This window comes from Pseudopodoces humilis, chromosome 27 (assembly GCF_049639895.1).
Source record: "Pseudopodoces humilis isolate 2021_Gansu_Grassland_sample_001 chromosome 27, ASM4963989v1, whole genome shotgun sequence".
Classification (NCBI taxonomy): Eukaryota; Metazoa; Chordata; class Aves; order Passeriformes; family Paridae; genus Pseudopodoces; species Pseudopodoces humilis.
Genome location: NC_142226.1, coordinates 63,271 through 81,680, shown reverse-complemented (window position 1 = coordinate 81,680; position 18,410 = coordinate 63,271). Strand labels below are relative to the sequence as shown.

At 44.6% G+C, this 18,410-nt stretch overlaps 1 protein-coding gene across 2 annotated transcripts; it reads left to right on the top strand.

Moving 5' to 3' along the window:
• Window positions 1–1,115: 1,115 nt before the first annotated feature.
• TRNAU1AP (tRNA selenocysteine 1 associated protein 1) lies at window positions 1,116–17,435 on the top strand. 2 transcript variants are annotated; one of them, XM_014258588.2, is made up of 10 exons: window positions 1,138–1,236; window positions 3,934–4,009; window positions 4,141–4,238; window positions 4,960–5,059; window positions 7,416–7,468; window positions 8,077–8,208; window positions 11,300–11,419; window positions 12,824–12,986; window positions 13,874–13,907; window positions 16,038–17,435. In XM_014258588.2, exons 3-10 carry the CDS (start codon window positions 4,153–4,155, stop codon window positions 16,172–16,174), a joined length of 825 nt encoding a protein of 274 aa, XP_014114063.1. In that variant the 5' UTR covers window positions 1,138–1,236; window positions 3,934–4,009; window positions 4,141–4,152; the 3' UTR covers window positions 16,175–17,435. The 2 variants fall into 2 exon arrangements, with proteins under 2 accessions (XP_005529905.1, XP_014114063.1); XM_005529848.2 differs by lacking the exon at window positions 3,934–4,009 and having other exon boundaries at window positions 1,116–1,236.
• Window positions 17,436–18,410: the final 975 nt, after the last annotated feature.

Here is an 18,410-nt window from a genome sequence, read left to right as displayed (position 1 = left end):
GCAGCGCCTGCACAACCACAGACAGGGATTCAGCCCATGCCTGGCGTTCCGTAACAGGGCACAGTGCTCGCCCGTGACAAAAGATGCCGAAATTCAAGCCGGCTTCAGGATGCCAAACCAGCTCTCGGGCGCGCTCGTCTCTGCTCCATCTTCTCCAGGAACTGCCACCCTCGCTGTCGAGGGCCTGCGGTAGTAAACAAGAGAAGAGGATCACACCGTACCCAATCCAACCCCACGTTTGGGGCTGATGACCCCGAACATGCATCTCCTATCTGTATGAAGAGGCAGTGGTCTAAGCTCAGAGACCCAGTTTGGCTGGGATTCGAAGCTTCTGATGCAGCTGCTGCCCTGTTGGGTGGAGGGGAGCCGGGTTCATGGCCTCTCACAAACCTCTCTACGACAAAAAAACCCACATCCAGTCTTTGGTCTTTCAACATTGTCAAAAACTGTCCAGCTTTGTGCCAGCTCTGACAGCAGTGGTGCCTTGAAGAGATGACCAAAGTGCTTGTCACAGCATGGAGTTGTGTCGTGGGAGGGTTGGGTTGCATATCGGGAAAAGGTTCTTCCTCCAGAAGGGGGAAAAAGTGTATCCCCGGCTCCCCAGGGAATGGTCATAACCCCAAGGCTGCCAGAGCTCCAGGAGCATTTGGACAATACTCTAAGGCACAGGGTGAGATTGTTCGAATGTCCTGTGCAGGGCTAAGAGCTGGTCTCGATGATTCCTATGGCTCCTTCCCAACTCAGCATATTCTATGATTTTTTTTCCTAATATCTGTATCTTCTGTCTCAGCTTAAGGCCATTTCCTCTTGCCCTCTCACTGCAGGCACTGTAGAAGAGACCGGTCCCCAGCTCACTACAGCCTGCTTCCAGGTAGTTGTAGTTGTCCCAAAGCCTCCCCAAGCTGCCCCAAACCCCCGCCCTCTCCCCCCGGCTCCCTCCCGCGGCTATCGCTCCTCCTGCCGCCAGGGGGCGCTGCGGCGGCGGGGGCGCCGCTCTCTCCGCCCGCCGGGGCCCCGGAGGAGGCAGCGGGGCCGGCCCGGGTGGCAACGGGAGGGACCGGGGGAGGGACCGAGGGACCGGGGCACCGGGGGAGGGACGGAGGGAGGGGCGGCGGCGGGGGGGCGCGGCGGGGCCGGGCCGGCCCGGCCCGGGCCGGGAGGTGGGGCGCGCGGCCCCACTGAACCCGCCGCGGGGCCTGCGGGAGCAGGATGGCCGCCAGCCTGTGGATGGGGGACGTGAGTGTCCGGCCGGGACCGCGCGGTTTTGTGAGGGGGGCGGGGGGCGGCGGGGCTACGAGGGGAAGCGGCCGGGCCGGGGGGTTGGGGGGGCGGGGACGAGGCGCGGGAGGCGCTGACCGGCTGATACCGTCACTGACCGGCACCCGCACACTGACTGATTGGCACCCTCCCGCGGACCGACACCCTCACATTGACGGACACCCTCACACTGACTGCCTGACACTCTCTCTGACACCCACACAACAACCGACAGGCTGACATCTTCACAGTTCTGACACCCTCACTCTAATTGTCGCCTGACACCAGCTGACCGTCTCCCTCACTGACTGACCCCCTCGCACCACTAACACCCCAGCACTGACACAGCCTTACAGCCCCTCACACATAACACACCTAAATTCCCCAAGTGACACTCACCTCGTATACTCCTGTGCATGCTGACGTTCTCACACAAGGCGACATACACACTCAGACATAAACCCCAGCCTGACAGGGATGTTTGTGAGCAATTACACTCACGCACACATACGTACACACCCGCCCCAGAGTGACCCTCGCTGTCTGCCTGCAGCCAGGTCACAGCCACACTTACACCAGTGTCCTGGTGGGCAGATACATGCATGGGCACCAACAAGTCTCACACTTCCATACTCTTAAGAGGCGCTTACACACTCCCATACTCACAGTGTGTACACTTGCATGCTTCAAGGATTTATCTGCTGTTTTACCTGCTCAGCTGCTATAGGCATTTACACTTACTTCATATTGTGCAAGGCTCAATACACTCATGGTTGTGCTACTAATTGTGCTCACACTTGTAGGCACTCACATTTGTATGTACCTCTCCAAGATTATCCTCACAACCTGCCCCTTACATGCACACCTGTGGATGCACCTTCATGGGGATTTTGACTCTCCTACATGTATGCACATTCATAAGCACTTACACACCCTGCTAGGTCCCTCATTCTTGCCTGTGTGTCTACCTGGCAGGAAGAGCACCTGTGTGAAACACACTCAGCGGTGCTTCTACACCCAAGAGTGTCTTGCTGCCTGCTGGGTGCACTCACAGTGATGCACAGCCCTACAGTGTCCCTTGTGTGCCCTTCACACGCCCTTACTCTTGTGCCCCTGTGTCCTTCACCACTCACTGCTGAGTACACACACGTGTGTACTAACCCCAGTGTGTTGTGCTCTGCCACCCAGCCACACAGCATGTGTGTGTGTGCGCTCAGTGTATCGTGGTGCCTGCATTGCTTCCACTGTGGTACACTGTGACATGCACATGCGGTCCCACTGCTGTGTGTAGTGTCTTTGCTGTCTGTCACGTATTTGTACACACCTGTGTGCACTCCACTATGCGTGTACAGTCACACTAGCATCTCACAACTTCCCTGCCACCCGTTTCTTGGATGCACATCTTCCTTCAGCCCCTTTCTTGCAGCTCACACCAGCACAGTCCTGCTTGCACATAGTGTTCCTCATCTCTCACGTGTGTGTGTGTACACAGAGCCCAACACATCCCTGAGAATTGCACTGGGTACTTCTCTCCCACACACATACTCAGCACACCCAGTTTGCCACGGTATCAGGGAGTCCTCTACTGCCTCTGCTCATGCACAGAGGCTCTGTGGAGTCTCTTCACCCTTTTCCTCACACAGAGGGTTACCTGCCACCTCTCTACCATAAAGTCCATCTTCTTTTTCATCACTACTCTCACAAGCAGGCCATGGCTCTTTGAGCCACACAGACATATCCAGGCAACCAGTTGTCTTTACAAATCCAGCTTTCCTGTACACACATCCCCACAGGATCACCCTGCATGGCACATCTGTGCAGAGTGGTGCTACCTCTGTTCCTAGGACAAGTCAGTTCTGCTTCACACTCACTTCCACAGGGCATCTGCTGCCTTTTACACATGCAAGTGCAGTATGGGCACCTTCTTTCATGTTCTGTCACATACACTAGTGGTGAAGCCACCTGGTACCTGACAGACACACAAACACTTCAGGGCTGTAGGTTATCATGGGCCACCTGTCTTACACAGGTAAATACATGGAGCTGTATATATTTTGTACATGTATTTTGCAGCTTCATGTTACCTGTCACACCCACTGCTCCTCATTTTTTAATTTTGGTTAGTTTTCTCCTCTAGTTTCTGTTATACACAGAAGTGCCCTGTTCATTCAGGCTCTTCATGGTATATTTGATCCAAATTCCAGCGCTATTTCCTACTTGTTAGTTCCTTACACCACACAGACACCTGCTCTCCAGCATGTTCACATACACTCTTACCTGCACAGTGCCATCCTCCCCTGTGACATGAACATGGTCAGTGGTCCCATGGGCAGGACGGAGCCTAGAGCCACTGTGGGACGCGATTCCAGGTCTTCCTCTGAGTGCTGCCCTGGTATCTCCAGGGTTGTGCAAGGCAGATGCAGCTCTGCAGACCCCTACTGCAGCTCCACGGGGCAGTGTCACCTGCCACATGCCACCCGGGGTTGTGCCACGCCTATGTACCCACAGCGCTGGCCCAGCCTTCGCTTGCACCTGGAGAAGGAGCCTGCCACCTTCTCCCCTGCTCCCTATAGCAAATGCTCAGTTTGTTGCTGTATGTTTCTGAGTGGCTTTTGTCCTTCTGTGAAGCTCCCTGTTCTCTGAAATTCATGCTGTCTCTTGGGTTCCACTTTGCAGACTGTTGAGCCTGGTTCATGCATGCCTGCTGGTTTTGAGTGGCATCGACCTCTTAAATGCATCTTCTTTTTGAAGTGTAAGGGTAAAATCCTTCTCAATAATGTTTTAACTGCTTAGGGGGACATTGACACATGTATTCTCCTTTTTGTAGATGCCCTGATCTAACTTTCTTTTTTTCTTTTTTTTTTTTTTTTTTTCCTTTTATAGCTGGAGCCCTATATGGATGAAAACTTTGTTTCAAGAGCCTTTGCCACCATGGGAGAGCTTGTACTGAGTGTAAAAATCATTCGAAACAGGTTGACAGGGTAACTCTTTCCATTTGTTCTCCGAGTGCATTTGGACTGAAGTGTCGCTGTGGTCCTTCGGTATCAGAGTGAATTTTCCCCTTGAGTTTCTCACCATTGCTGCCACCAATATGGGAATATTAATGAGAGCAATGGAGAGGGCACTGCTGGCTCTTCAGCCTCCCCTCAACAAACAAGGTTTGGCCCTCATCCTGCAGTGCTCCAGCACTCAGTCAGAGCAGTGTATGTATCTCATTCCATTTCTCTGGGAATTATACCTCCCCAGGCTTTGGTCACTAGTCTGTAGTGCAGCTATGTGATGCTGACAGAGGTGGGAAGTCTGACTCAGAGCAATAAGAGAACGTCTAGAGTTCATTTGAAATAAAGTGAGTGATTTATGCAGAATAAAGTAGTGTCATTCTTATTCATTATTCTCTTAAGCTTTGTAATTTCAGTTTTTAGTAGTTTAAACTTGAGTGGGCAAATTGATGGTCAATGAAAATAGGAAGTAAACTGTAAGCTAGTTTTCTATGTGCTTATGTCAACTTGACTTATGGTAAGTAGGGGCTATCCCTTGAGATCCAGCTTCTCTTTGGTAGCTAATCTTTATACTTTAAAAAGAAATTGTTCTATGTATTGCAAGTAATTCCTACTAATTAAGATAAGTAATCTAAAATACAACTTTCCTCCTCAAATGTGTTTTAAATTTATAACCTTTGTCTCTTCTGTGTTGTATGTTCAGAATTCCAGCAGGCTATTGCTTTGTGGAATTTGCAGATCTTGCTACTGCAGAGAAATGTTTACACAAAATCAATGGAAAACCACTTCCTGGTGCTACACCAGTAAGTAAATGGGATCAGCCAGTTAAGAAGCAAAACTTGGAAGGAGAAAAACCACTGATTTCTTTGTGACTGTCTAGATAAAATCCAGGTGTAGAAGTGTTGTGGGGTGTGAGGTTTTTTATATCTGAGCATTTCTGCTGTTACCAAAGTTGGACTAATCAGAAACCTGAGAAGACCGAGGAAGAAATTAGACTGAGTGTAGTGTATGTCTGCCACAGTTCTTCCATCTCTCTCCTTTTGTATAATCATGGAGTCACAGAGGGGTTCGGGTTGGAAGGGACCTTAAAGCTTATCACATTTAATTCCCTACCGTGGGCAGGGATGCCTTCCACTAGACCAAGTTGCTCCAAGCCCCAGCCAGCCAGGCTTTGAACACTTTCAGGGATGAGGCAAACTGAGAATTTAGCTGTGTGTGTTGTTACATGTGTACAGGATCAACTTGCAAGTTCACACTGTCTTTTGAGTAACATTAATTTGCAAGAGAAACATGACATTTAATCTTGCATTGTTCTTGGCCCTTAGCAAACAGAATTTACTTGAACCTCTTTATAGTGGAGAAGGAGCCAGACTACTGAATAATTGCAGTGCATAACTAATGTCTCCTCTACATAAAAACTGGGTAGTTAGGAAGAAGAGGAGGAATAGTCAGAGAGGTTAATTTTAGGATGTTGACTCGAATATGTGGTAGATTAAAACGGGACGGCTGACACAGCTGTCTTGTTGTACCTGCAGGAGATGGCTGCAGTAGCTGGGGTGACTGATTCATAAAGCAGCTCTAGAATCACCTCAGTTATGGTGTGATATAATGGATTCCTATTTCAGAGTAGTTAATATCCAGAGTAGGAAACCGGGAAGTTCAGAGTGAACTATTTAGTCAACATTCCTGAGAGAGTGACGTGCCCCGTTAAAAGGAGTCGATGAGAGGCCTGGAGATATCTGTTTCACGTGTTTGCTCATGATTAGGGTAAGCTGATCATCCTGGATGCCTTCTGTAGTCACTGGAGAGACCAAGAGAGCAGCTCTTGCAAGGAGTAAGATAATAATGGAAGTTTGGTTTTGGGGATACCCGTCTTACTTCACAGTTTGTTCAAAACACAGTGCTGTGTGGAAGGATGATTTGCATAACACATGGAGAGAATTACAGATGTCAAACAGAGATCCAAAGCAGCCCAAATCAGTGCACTCAGCAGGCAACTGCCCAGCTCATCCTTTGCATTTAGAAACTTTTGCTTACAGAAGTGAATACTTTTATTTGCTTTTAAGTACTGAGTAAGCCAAAGGAATAACAGAGAGCCATGGTGCTGGTGCTGTCTCTCTTCCAAGCACTGCTGTTCCCAGTTCCTATCTGAGTGAAATTACTCTCAGGTGTCTCATTGATTTTAAACCCAGAATATTGCAGTGAAGATCCAAGTAAAAACTTCAAAATGGAATCTGAATTTTGTGTTAGCTTGTAAATGATCCACAGAAAGTTGTGTAGTACTGTGCTCCAGAGAATGCAAACATGCAAGGAACAGGTTTATAGCCTAGAGTTAAGTCTGTGCTCTTTTTCCCAAGAATTATTTACCTGTCTTTGTGGTAAGCACATCCATCATACAAAGTCTGGGAACACACTGGGCTCTTCACTGTACTGAACAAGTACCCTGATCTCTAGGTCATTTCTGATTGTGATGTGAAATTCTCATTTCTGATCCTGAGATTACCCCCTGATCTCTCAGAGCTGATCCGAAGATCTTGGTCTCCTTAGATCTTGGTCTAAACTTACATGTAAGTTGTTGCTTGGGTACAAGTTGCTGGAGTCTGGTAGGTTGGGGACAAAGAGTTCCAGATGGGCACAAATCTGGTCTGCTGTGAAACTTCTTTCAAAAATAAATTCAGATGCAAAATTTAAAGAGGCCTTCAGTGGCCAGTGTAGTTCTTTCAGAACCCTTTAATTTTGGATCTTACTAAATGTCCAGAGCCAAGTATTTAGCCACGCTTCCAGGCTCAGGCTGAATCCATTTTCTGGTGTGGTGGATTCTGGTCTGCTAGTGTTTGTGTTAAATCACAAAGTCCAGTAGTAGTGTTGTCATTTCATTTTAAGACCTTAAAATTGGAAGAAATTTAACATTTATTATTACTATCTCTGTTCAGGTTTTGATTTTCATTATTATATCTGTATTGACACAAAATAATGCTTGTTACCTTAACTGTCTGGCCTGGAGGCATTGAACATGTGTCAGCATTAAGAAAGTTGTATTAAATCAGCTTATTGTATTTTTCCCTAATTGCTTAAATCACGTAACAACATTTGAATGTATGGATTAATTTTTGCCTTGACAACATTTGAATGTATGGATTAATTTTTGCTTTGTTTCAGGCGAAGCGATTTAAATTGAATTATGCAACATATGGAAAACAACCTGATAACAGGTAAGAGCTCAATATTTAAATACTAATTTTACCTACTTAATGTCTCTTTATTAATTGCCTTGCAAAAAGTATTCAAAATATGCAAATCCAAAGACTGCCAGTCTTTAGTAGAGTGAGGAGATCTTAGACTGACAGTTTTGTGCTTTGTCCTTTGTGTGGCACAGCAGATTTATCCAGTGTCCTTTTCAGGTATTTAAACTTTGTAGCGTCAAAGTATCTAATTCACATATTATAATTTAAGATCTATATATTGGAAGTAGCGTATCTATAAATGAGATATTGTTTTCTTGCTGTTTTAGGAATCAGAGATATCCTGTGAGTAATAAGCAGTGAAATAATCTTTAAATAAAAAGCAGTATTAAGCTGGTTGGTTGTGCTGCTTGAATTAACTTGAAAAAGCAGTGTCAATGAAAATTTTAGTTAAGCAGCTTAACTGGTGACACTTTAAAGTCTCCATTAAATGGTCTTTTAATATCACTCTTCTCTGAATTCAAATATTTAGGCTAAATGGTAACTGTCACTCAGCATGTCCCTTCCTTTTTTTTTTTTTTTTTCCTTTTTTTTTTTTTATGATTGTATTTAAGAAGTTTTCTTTTGATTTTTTTTAGTCCAGAATATTCCCTTTTTGTGGGAGATCTGACTCCCGATGTGGATGATGGGATGTTATATGAATTTTTTGTTAAAGTTTATCCATCGTGTAGAGGTGGAAAAGTTGTTTTGGACCAGGCAGGAGTATCCAAGTAAGTTGTCTTTTATTCACTTTTTTTCACTTCACATGTGGCAACAGAAAAGATAGAAAGCAGCAAGGGGAAAAAAAAATATTTTTGCTTAGATTTTAGTAATCTTATAATATAGTGTTCTTGGCCATTCATTCTGAAGTTTGCTTGAGTTTTGATAGTCACCATGGGTATTCTCACTTCTCTGTCAGTGTGAGGCCCTTTGTGTGCTATTGCACTTCTTAAAATGCTGAAAAATGTCTTAAGTAATCTTGAAACACTTTCTTCCTGGACTCTCAAGTGGAATTGTGCTTTACAAACTTTAGGCTATTGAGTGTATATTCCTTTGGGAGCTGTACAGGTTTTTTTTTCAGACAGGGTAGGGCACACAGAGGTATGATTCACTGTCAGGTTCTCAGTAGCTGCCTTGTTTGTATTTCCTGAAAATGTCTTGTCAAAAACAGGTATCAAAACATTGAATTTCTTAATGTAATTAAAACGTTTTCTAAATAGCACAAAATTAAACTGTATTTTCAGAGGAAGGAGCAGTTGGAGAGCATCCTTGTTTTCAAAGCAGAGCGTGGCTTCATTGAAGCACAATTTTCTGATACAATACCTGTGAGAATGTTGCGATAAGATGTAGGCTTATGGCTATAGGTCCCCCCACTTTCTCATATGCGGTTTCTCAGTCTTAGACAGGCTGGTTTGAAGGAATCTCTGGAGGCCTCTGGTCCAGCTCCTAACAGGATTGCAAACAGCACTAGATCATACCATCCATGAACTGTGTGGCCTGGAAAACCTCCCAGGTTGGAGATAATTCAATCTGTCTGGACAGCCTGTTCCAGAGCTGCACTCCTCCCATGAGACATGAAGGTCCCATTCAAGTGCAACCTGAACCCGTTGCAGAGCTACTTAGTCTGTCTGACTGTTGGGTCCTCGTGCTGTCATTGCCATCTCACCTGGGACTGACACTGCTGGCTTGGGTTCTGTGTGCCTTCTGCTCACAACAGTTCCTGTTGTGCTGCACCTGCTTCAGTCTCTGTCTATAGAACAGGTGTTGATGCTGCAGGTTGGGTATTGGGAGCTGTACATAGGTGCAGACCTCAAGGAAAGGGAATCTGTGGTAGCTTGGGAAGTGGGAAAGGAGCAGGGACTTAGAGTCCTGTTTCTGGGAAGAGCAAAGCTGTCTCCCCTGGCAGTGCCAGAGTGTTGGTGCCAGGGGCTTTGTTGGAACTTGTGCAATTGCTCAAAGCTGAGGCAACTGCAGGTGTCAGTGTGATGTGAGAGAGGAGCTTAGGGCTTGTGGACATGCCCAGTGAAGCCCTGGCCCTTCCAGCCAGGGCTGGTGGATCAGGAAGGCCTCCTTCCAGCACCTCTTATCCACACAGGAGAGGAACATGGAGCATGGTGCTGTGGTGCTGTGCCTACTTCTTTCTTCTGAGGGTGCAGGTGCTGGGATTCTCCAAACGTCAGGGTCAGGACAGAAGGTCTGCAGGGAGGTCCTGGCCAAGAAGAAAGTATTTCTTTCCATGCCAATGGTTTAGCCATTGGTGTGGAAAAGCAAAATATCTGGAAGAGTTGGAAGAATCAGTATCTGGAAGACTTGGAAGAATCACTGTCCTGTCTCACTTGCAGGATCCATCATCTTCTCCTGTGCACTGCATCCGTCTCTATCTGTCTCTGTTTTGGAACTGCCAATCTTCCCAGTTTATCTTATACACTCCTGGTCCCATCTGAAAATCTGCCGAGTCTTTCGGCAGCTTAGAAACTTAGTTGGGTTTGTGTATGAACACCTTAAACTGACTTATAAGTTGACTTGCACTGTATTAATTTACCATAGTGCTTTGGCAGAGGGCAAGTTAAATGAACATGGGTCTGTGGAGAGTTTTGCTTGTGCTTAATAATCTAGTTTGTATGTAGATAAGTCTAAGCTTTGATCTGGTCTTTTTGTGGGGAGGATGCATCCATACTTGTGTGTGTATGTGTATATATATATATATATATATATAAAGATATTTGGACTTGTGTGTGGAGCTTGCTGTGCAAGGTACTGAATTTTCTGAGCATGAATAGTTCTGAAATAGGTGTGGGGACTTCCCAGGAGTAGTAGGTGATGCTGCTTTCAAAATAGCACATTATTTGGTGTTTAGCAGTTCCCACAGAATAGATAATGCACTGTAAATTTACACCCTTGCTTACGGCTTGTTCTTTTCCCCAGGTAGACAAGCCCTTCCCTCCCAAACTTCTTCCTTTGGTTAAATGGATTCCTCTTTCCCTCCCACACCTAAGTCTTTGATCTTTCTGCTGTGTGAGGCAGCCCATCCCATGATGGGATCCTGGCACTGCCCTCTTGGATGCTGTTGCATTTCTTCTGACTCACTGCAGCATCAAAATCCCACGCAAAGGACTGTTGGGGTTGGAGGGAGTTGGAGTTTTCTGTCTGGCTGACGTGCAGTGCTGCCACACCACAGTGAAGGGTTGTTGCAGAGTCCTGGGGTTCTGGATGTGCTGTCCCAGTTCCAGCTGTGCTCTCAGCAGGTTTTACCTACTTGATGTCGAGAGCTCATTTTCAGGCCCACTGTTGGAAACGCTGTTTTTGGGAATGGCAGAAAGCTTATTTGAATATATTCCTGTTGAAAAGCAAACTTGATTGGAAAGCATATCCTGGGAAAAAGTAGTATTTTCCATCACAGTGGGGCAGTTTTGGATAAAAGCAGGGTCTGTCTTGTCAATCCTGTGCTGACTTGCAACTCAAGATTATCAGTATCCTCCCAGCAGTAATTTGAGGTTTTACCATGTGTCAGTTCACGCATTTCAATACAGCTTGTGTCAGCTCACTTCCAGTTCCCTGGAATCCTATGGCACAAGAACTACTTTACATTGACAAGCCCTTGAAAGTGCTGCCAGAGGCTGGACGTGTGGCTTCAGGCATTCTGGAAAAGCAACTGGAAGGCAGAATAATTTCATGTCTCCCAAAAGCAGGGACAACAACCCTAATGAATGTTTTCATTCACTGTCTTTCCCAAACCAATTCAAATTTCACTGTAACTAATTCTTATAACGGGGCATGGCTCTTTGGGGTTGGTTTTATCTGAGTTATTCTATGTCTTTGCAGAGGTTACGGGTTTGTGAAATTCACGGATGAGCTGGAACAGAAAAGAGCACTGACAGAGTGTCAGGGAGCTGTGGGGTTGGGCTCTAAACCTGTACGCTTGAGTGTGGCTATACCAAAAGCGTGAGTAGAACAGCCAGACATTTATATGAAAAATCACATCTGGTTTTAAATGCCTTTTAGTGCTTTGGGTACATGTCCTAGATGTCTCCATCACAAAATGAAGGCATACCCATGAATATGGGGAGTATCAGAATGCCCAGAAGTTCAAAGAAATTATAACATTAGCTCAAGATTGAGAATTTTACATTGTTTTGAATTGTATACATAATTAAATCCATACACATGTGCACACACTGTAGTTAAATATGATTGTTTTAAAAGTATATGTTCCTTTGCATTAAATTGAAATAGTTTAAATCAGCTTAATGATGTCTGGATAGCAAAGCTCTACTACCTTGCTAATTATATTATGATGTCTACTACATATAAGAATTTTGGGGCAGGGATTAACTTTTTTTTCTGTGTTTGTTCAGAACCTGATACAATGAGATCCTGGTCTGACTTGGTGCTCGTAGCACTAGGGTAATACAAATCATAGTAATTGCTCCCTATTTGAATAATATTTAGATTTGCAGTGACCTCATAAGTCTTGGGGGAAAAAAGGAAGAGAAAAACAGAAAAAGGGGTGTATCATGGTGAGAAGTTTGATGTTTCCTTCTTCCTACTTCTCACTAATTTCATCATTGGTAGAAATAGCCATTTCCAAACAGTATTTGTCATCTCATTATTTCAAATCTTGATAGTTAGAATCCTATTTCCTTGGGAATGCTGACACTTTATGGCAAGGAATAGGAATTTCAGTCGGTTCTCAGGGTATTTTTTTTTTTCATTACTAGTAGTTCTTATTTCATGAACTTTTTCAAGTCTGTGCATCGAAGACCACCCAGTTCAGAGAGTAAGGGGATGAGTCCTTGCTTAGGTTTCTGTATGACCATGGCATACAGAAGAAGAGAGTTTTTTCCATTCTTACAAAAGAAAACTTGAATTTTTTTGCAAGGCTTTAAGTCTTTAACTCTTCATGTAAAGCAAGACTCAGTACCTTCTCTCAGAAAGCTGCAGATCACTTAACTTCATAGTCTTTATCAGAAGGAAAAAGGGACTCCAGTATCTGGATTGTGGTTCAGGATTGTTCTAAACTGAAGCTCATAGTCCTGAACTCTTCCCTTCCCAAAGCCAGGAAATAATACCCAATTAGCTCATAAAGAATAAAAGCAATGTTTATTAATAAGAGGAGTATGAATACAGGAAAGGGTATTAAATTTAAACCACTTCTTTCTTTATGTAAATATATGGAAATAATAAAGACTGCTGCAGTAAATAGTGAATATATTTTAAAGTTTGAAATTTGCATGTTAGACTAAGCCTTGTCTCTTTACCACGTTGTATCTTAAGCTATTTCACTGCTTTTTTCATACTTGTTCTGCACTATTCTATTGCAACTTACTCCTGCTTTATTTTTTTAAGTAATCGTGTGAAACCAATGGAATACAATCAGATGTACAACTATAATTACAGCCAGTATTACCAACAGTATCACAGCTACTACGCTCAGTGGGGGTACGACCAGAACACGGGCAGTTACAGCTACAGCTATCCCCAGTATGGCTACACGCAGAGCACCATGCAGGTAGGGCAGCACAGAAAGACCACAGAGCTTGAAAGGTGGGATGGGAACATCTTATCTTCAGCTCTGAGAATCACAGAATGTCCTGAGCTGGAAGGGACTCATGGGAATCATTGAGTCCAGCTACTGGCCCTTCCCAGGACACCCGAACAATCCCTGTGCCTGAGAGCATTGTTCAAATGCTCCTGGAGCTGGGGCAGCCTTGGGGCCGTGACCATTCCCTAGAGAGCCTGTTCAATGCCCAAGCACCCGCTGGGGGAAGAATCTTTTCCTGATATCCAGCCTGACAGAGCTCCAGCCATTCCTTCAGGTCCTGTCCCTGGTTATGGAGAGCAGAGATCAGAGCTGTCCCTCGGGAGGAGCTGCAGACCCTAATGAGCTCTGCCCTCAGTCTGCTCTGCACCAGACTGAACACACCAAGAGATCTTAGTACAAACCTCTTAATAATGAAGTCTTAATATAGCTACTATATAGTGTTTAGCCCCTGGTGTGTCCTGTTGCCTTATGGAGAGTATATTGCTGAGGTAAAAAAAGGTCTGGAGGACACAAAGGGTCTCTTAATACAGTTGTCATGGTAGTAGAGTTCTCTTGGTACAGGCAATGCTCAGAGTGCCTTTGGGATCCTTCATAAACTTTCTTATAAAGGATAGAACACATCAGAACAGTCACCCCACTTCAACCCTGAAATTTCAAGAACTGCCTCTGTTAGAGGTTTAGTGTAGGATCTTGCCCACGGTCTGTTGGGAATAGAACACAGGCTTATGTGTGAAGAATTCTGTTGTAATAACTCTAGTATAAAAGTCAGTCTCTCACAGCAGTAATCAACAAGTGATGCTTGCAAAAGAAAAGATAATTATTCACTGTCCTAAGGGGTTTGTTTTTCCTTGCAGACATATGAAGAAGTTGGTGAGGATGCATTGGAAGGTATGTTTCTCAAATTCTGTATTGAAGTTGTCTGTATGTTCTGCACTGCTTAGAAATAGACTTTCTCAATTTGGCCCTAATTTCAATTCATAATATATCTTTATCTTTGAGTAAATCTGGGAACATTTGTGCATTGTTATCACCTAGAACAGTTACATCCTGGTTTTACGGTTGGCGAGGACTGAAACTGTTTGACTTCCCCAGCACTGAGATTTCAATCTTCTGCAGTACTGAAACTTTTATCCTTTTTTTCTAGGGTGGGTTTTTTTTTCTGATATGCTACCAAGAAAAAAGTAGATATTCTGTTTTTCTATAAAATCTTGACATTTAGAGCCCAGAATACTTCATTGTGCTTTTAATTAAAAAGTAAAAGGGAATAATATTAGTCACCACACTGACAATATATTTCAAGCAGTCATTGCTTGAAATGGGTCACTAAACCAGATTGGGGTTTTAGATACCTGTACAAGTAGCTTTCATTTATTGATGCAAGAAACTATCATTTCATGCCAGCCATTCCAGATTTCTGTCTTGAGTGGAATATGCACTATGCAGTATATGTTACTTTTCTCTTAAAAAAAAAATAAATACACGGTAACAGATTTACACGATCCACTGGTATGAGTGATGATGTGTGTGGAAGCTCTTAATGGCTCGTAAAATCATTCCAGGAGAGCTTTCCTTTTGTTGAACCAAACATCCCAGGACTATAGTTGGGATATCCCTGGATATCTCTTTTTCTGGTTGATTAAATGCAAGATTCCTACATTTGTAGGAAACTGAATCCACATATTGCTACTGAATCATTCCTTTTCCTTAAATCTCTTCTCCTGTAATGGTGTAGCTAAAACCAAACATAGAATCCTGGAATGGTTTGGGTGGGAAGGAACTTCAAAAGCCATCTTTATCCACCCGCTGCTATGGGCAGGGACACCTTCCGCTATCCCAGGTTACTCCAAACCCTGTCCAGCCTGGCCTTGGATACTCCCAGAAATGGGGCAGCCTCAGCTTCCCTGGGTAACCTGTGCCAGGGCCTCACCTCCCTCACATGGAAGTCACATGTTTACAAACATTTTATTCCTGATGTGTTTTAGAATCTTTCCATTCATTCAGCTTTATACTGAGAGTTATTCACTGACCTGTGTGATTGTGCTACTCTGATAAACTGAGCTTTGGGTTGCTGCTGTTGTCAGGTGACCTTTATACCCTACAGGAGTCTGGGGAGTCCATCACTGTGCACTGGAAGCAGCAGGATTGGACCTGCTGGCTTGTTGTCCAGCTCCATCCAAAATGTTGTCCAAACATTTCTTCCACATGTAAAACAGGGCTATGCTCCTACGTAATGCTGTAGTGCCACTAGCACTCCCTTCGTTCCTAACTGTGGCTCCCACTTTGAGCTGCTGGAGGCTTTGGTAGACGAGCTCTGGTGACTGCTTGCAGCAGCACAGGGTGCTCCCATCCATCCGTCTGTCCATCATTTGTGAACTCACAATGGAGGGAGCAGAGGGGAATGGGTGCCTCTGCCTCTGCTCCTGCCCTTTCCATCAGGCCAAACCCCTGCTGGCGGTGCAGGTGGCTGCGCTGGGCTGTGAGGTGCAGGTGTGTGTTCCCCGCGCTACTGTGGCTCTACTGTGGGGCAATCACCACTGTAAAAAGGGATGTGCTTGGATGTAGTTATTCCTTACACATTGCAGAGAGATTGAGTAGGGCTGATCTGGTCAGGTTTGGCAAGGGCTGGGAATGTTTGGTGAATCACAGAATACTTGGGGTTGGAAGGACCTCTGGAAATCATCCAGTCCAATCCCCTGCTAATGCAGGCTTACCTATAATATGGGACACAGGAACACATACGGGTGGGTTTGGAATGTCTCCAGAGAGGGAGACTTCACACCCTCCCCGGGGCAGCTGTTCCAGTGCTCCATGAAAACAACTTCTTGTTCATGTTGAGGTGCTTGCTCCTTGTAATGTCAGTGGGCACCACTGAATAGTCTGGCACTATCCTCTGACACCTGCCCTGGAGATATTGAGACTCCCCCCCGTGTTTGTTTTTATATACCAGCTTGTTTACAGGGTGGGTTTTTCCTGAACACCTTTCATGTGCGACCTATTTGTCTGTCTTTCCTCCTGTAGATCCTACGCCTCAGTTAGATGTCCATGAAGCAAACAAGCAGTTTATGGAACAGAGCGAAGAGCTCTACGATGCTTTGATGGACTGTCATTGGCAGCCTTTGGACACTGTCTCATCAGAGATCCCAGCCGTGTTATAGCCTCGTTGCTGAGGCATTGTGTCTGAGACATCCTGCCAGTGCACTCTGGACTGTTACACTGCCCCTGGATCCTGCAATAGTGAGGGGTGGCCCTTTCCCCACCCAGGTCTGGTACTCGGAGTACAGGAGGACTGTGGCCTTTCCTGTAGAGAATAAGTATTGTAGGAACATCATGGTAACCTTTATTCATGGTGAAAATTAGAACTGCAACAGTTTTATTCCCTTTGTCTTGAAATGAACTCTTAATACTTACTGGAAATTGTAATTTATAAACTTTCAACAAGATGGCACAGGGGAGAGACTCTACTCCATCAAACAATAAAAGAGTTGGTCTTTTAAGTAAAATTACCCTTTGCATTTTGGTTCCTGCCCATCTTTCTGTTTTGCTGCCCATTCAACTGTCTTACGTCATTTAACCCAACGCTCATGAATGTGTTATTTCAAAAAAGATCATTGTTGGACACCACTGAAATGTCTCAAAATCTTTCCAGTGACTGAGTAGAGTTGCTGTAACTTAAGCATGGGATGAAATCTTATGTTGTGGTTAACTTTAGCTGTGATCTTGAGCTTGCAAGTTTGATGTTCTTAAGCAGTCAACCCAAAGAGCACTTTGGAGAGCAAAGACAGAAAGGAGTGTTACAAAGCTACAGATTGATGCCTTTTACCTGGTGATCTCTTGCACACCTGGCCTGCTTCTCCACCGTGTATGAGGAAATAATTCCCCATCAACCAGCAGCTTAAAACATTTTTTCCAGCAGCCATATTTAAATGCTATTTTGTGTATCATGCCTTTATTTCTTTTTTATTGTGGACACACCTTGATGATCTCATTGAGATGTTGAGATTTTGTAGTGTCTTCCACTGTCCAGTCAGAGTGAAACTGAAGCTCTTGCAGCAAAAACGGGTCAGAGAAATTGCACTGCTGTGTTGTGCAACAAATGGTTGTTAACTTGGAAAGTGGTTTTCTACTGGATGTTGTCTAAGCTGGATGGACAAGCAATATATTTAAGCTGATATGTTGCATTAGAGGTGAAAGCGAAAATAATAGCACTTACATACATGTTATAAGCCCTTATTCAGGCTTTTGTGCCTTAAACTTTTGGGGAAATAGGAACAGAGAAACTACCTGTAATAAATGTCTATCCAAGGAATAGTTTGGTAACTGAAATTGCTACTGCAGAGCATTTCGTTGCCTCCCTGCCCATGTTGATGCAGAGATTTGCCACAAAATTTAAAGACTTCGATAAAGCTACTTCTGTTACATCTTTGTTTGTGTCCATAATTATGACCTATTTGTCTGTCTGTGGTCTTTTTTATCAACTGGAAGTGGGATGTGAGGGGAATGGTGATGTGACTGGAGTTATGTTATTCCTAACAAATGGAGCTAAAGGACTGCTGGACTCCTGCGTTCTCATCTACTGTGTATTTTCCTTGTGCTGTGCCCCTGAGTGTGCTGCTGTCTCACCTTCAGCTGCTCTGAATGTAAGGAAAGGAATGTTCCCTGTGCATGCCAGGAGTTTCAGAAGCAGCAGAAGTGGAAGAGAGCTGAGCTTATATCCTCTCTTGTGGCCCCTCAGCTCAGCCCACCCCCTCTCCTTGGGAAGTTCAGCAGAGTGGCATTGCAGAAGTGATGTAAAGAAGGGCATTTAAAACACTTCCTAGATCATTCTGTTACTATGTTGCCCCGTGTGCCTGCCCTTCTCTTTTGGAGCTGCCTTTTCCTACACCCTAAAAAAAATTTTAGTTTTTACAATGTGGCCATCCCAGTTTGCTCCCAGGGGTAAAGCCACGCTTATTTACCAATATAAATTTATTCTGCTGTTCTCATCTGCCCAGCATTGTCATCTGTGGAGTATTCCCTAAGGCCTGGATAAACTATCTCCGTACAGGTCTGTCTCTAGAGGAGCGAAGAGCAGATTTTAGGGATCAGACAGCAACCCTGCGGGAAAATCCTTTTTTTTTTTTGCTATCTGCTTTTGTTTTGTGCTGGAAAGAAAAATGGTAAATATTAATCCAACCCATCCTAACCCCTAATTCCTGGGAGAGCTGGGCACATACAGACCCTTGTGAGGAATAATTTGGAATTGCAGAGGCCAGCAGAGATGACCTGCTGACTCCTGTTTACTGGTGCTGCAGAGCTTAAAATAGCTCCAGCTTTTGTTTCAGGAGAGAGGCTGATGCGAGGCTCTGGACCTCATTCCCTGGAGGTATGAGCCAGGCTTTTGGGGTTTGGGAG

Excerpts from the sequence above, each read along its gene's own strand:
- TRNAU1AP (XM_005529848.2), top strand. The coding sequence starts at position 1,210 with ATGGCCGCCAGCCTGTGGATGGGGGAC. Across the intron at positions 7,469-8,076 it reads GGAAAACAACCTGATAACAG|TCCAGAATATTCCCTTTTTG; the intron begins GTAAGAGCTCAA and ends GATTTTTTTTAG. Across the intron at positions 11,420-12,823 it reads AGTGTGGCTATACCAAAAGC|TAATCGTGTGAAACCAATGG; the intron begins GTGAGTAGAACA and ends TATTTTTTTAAG.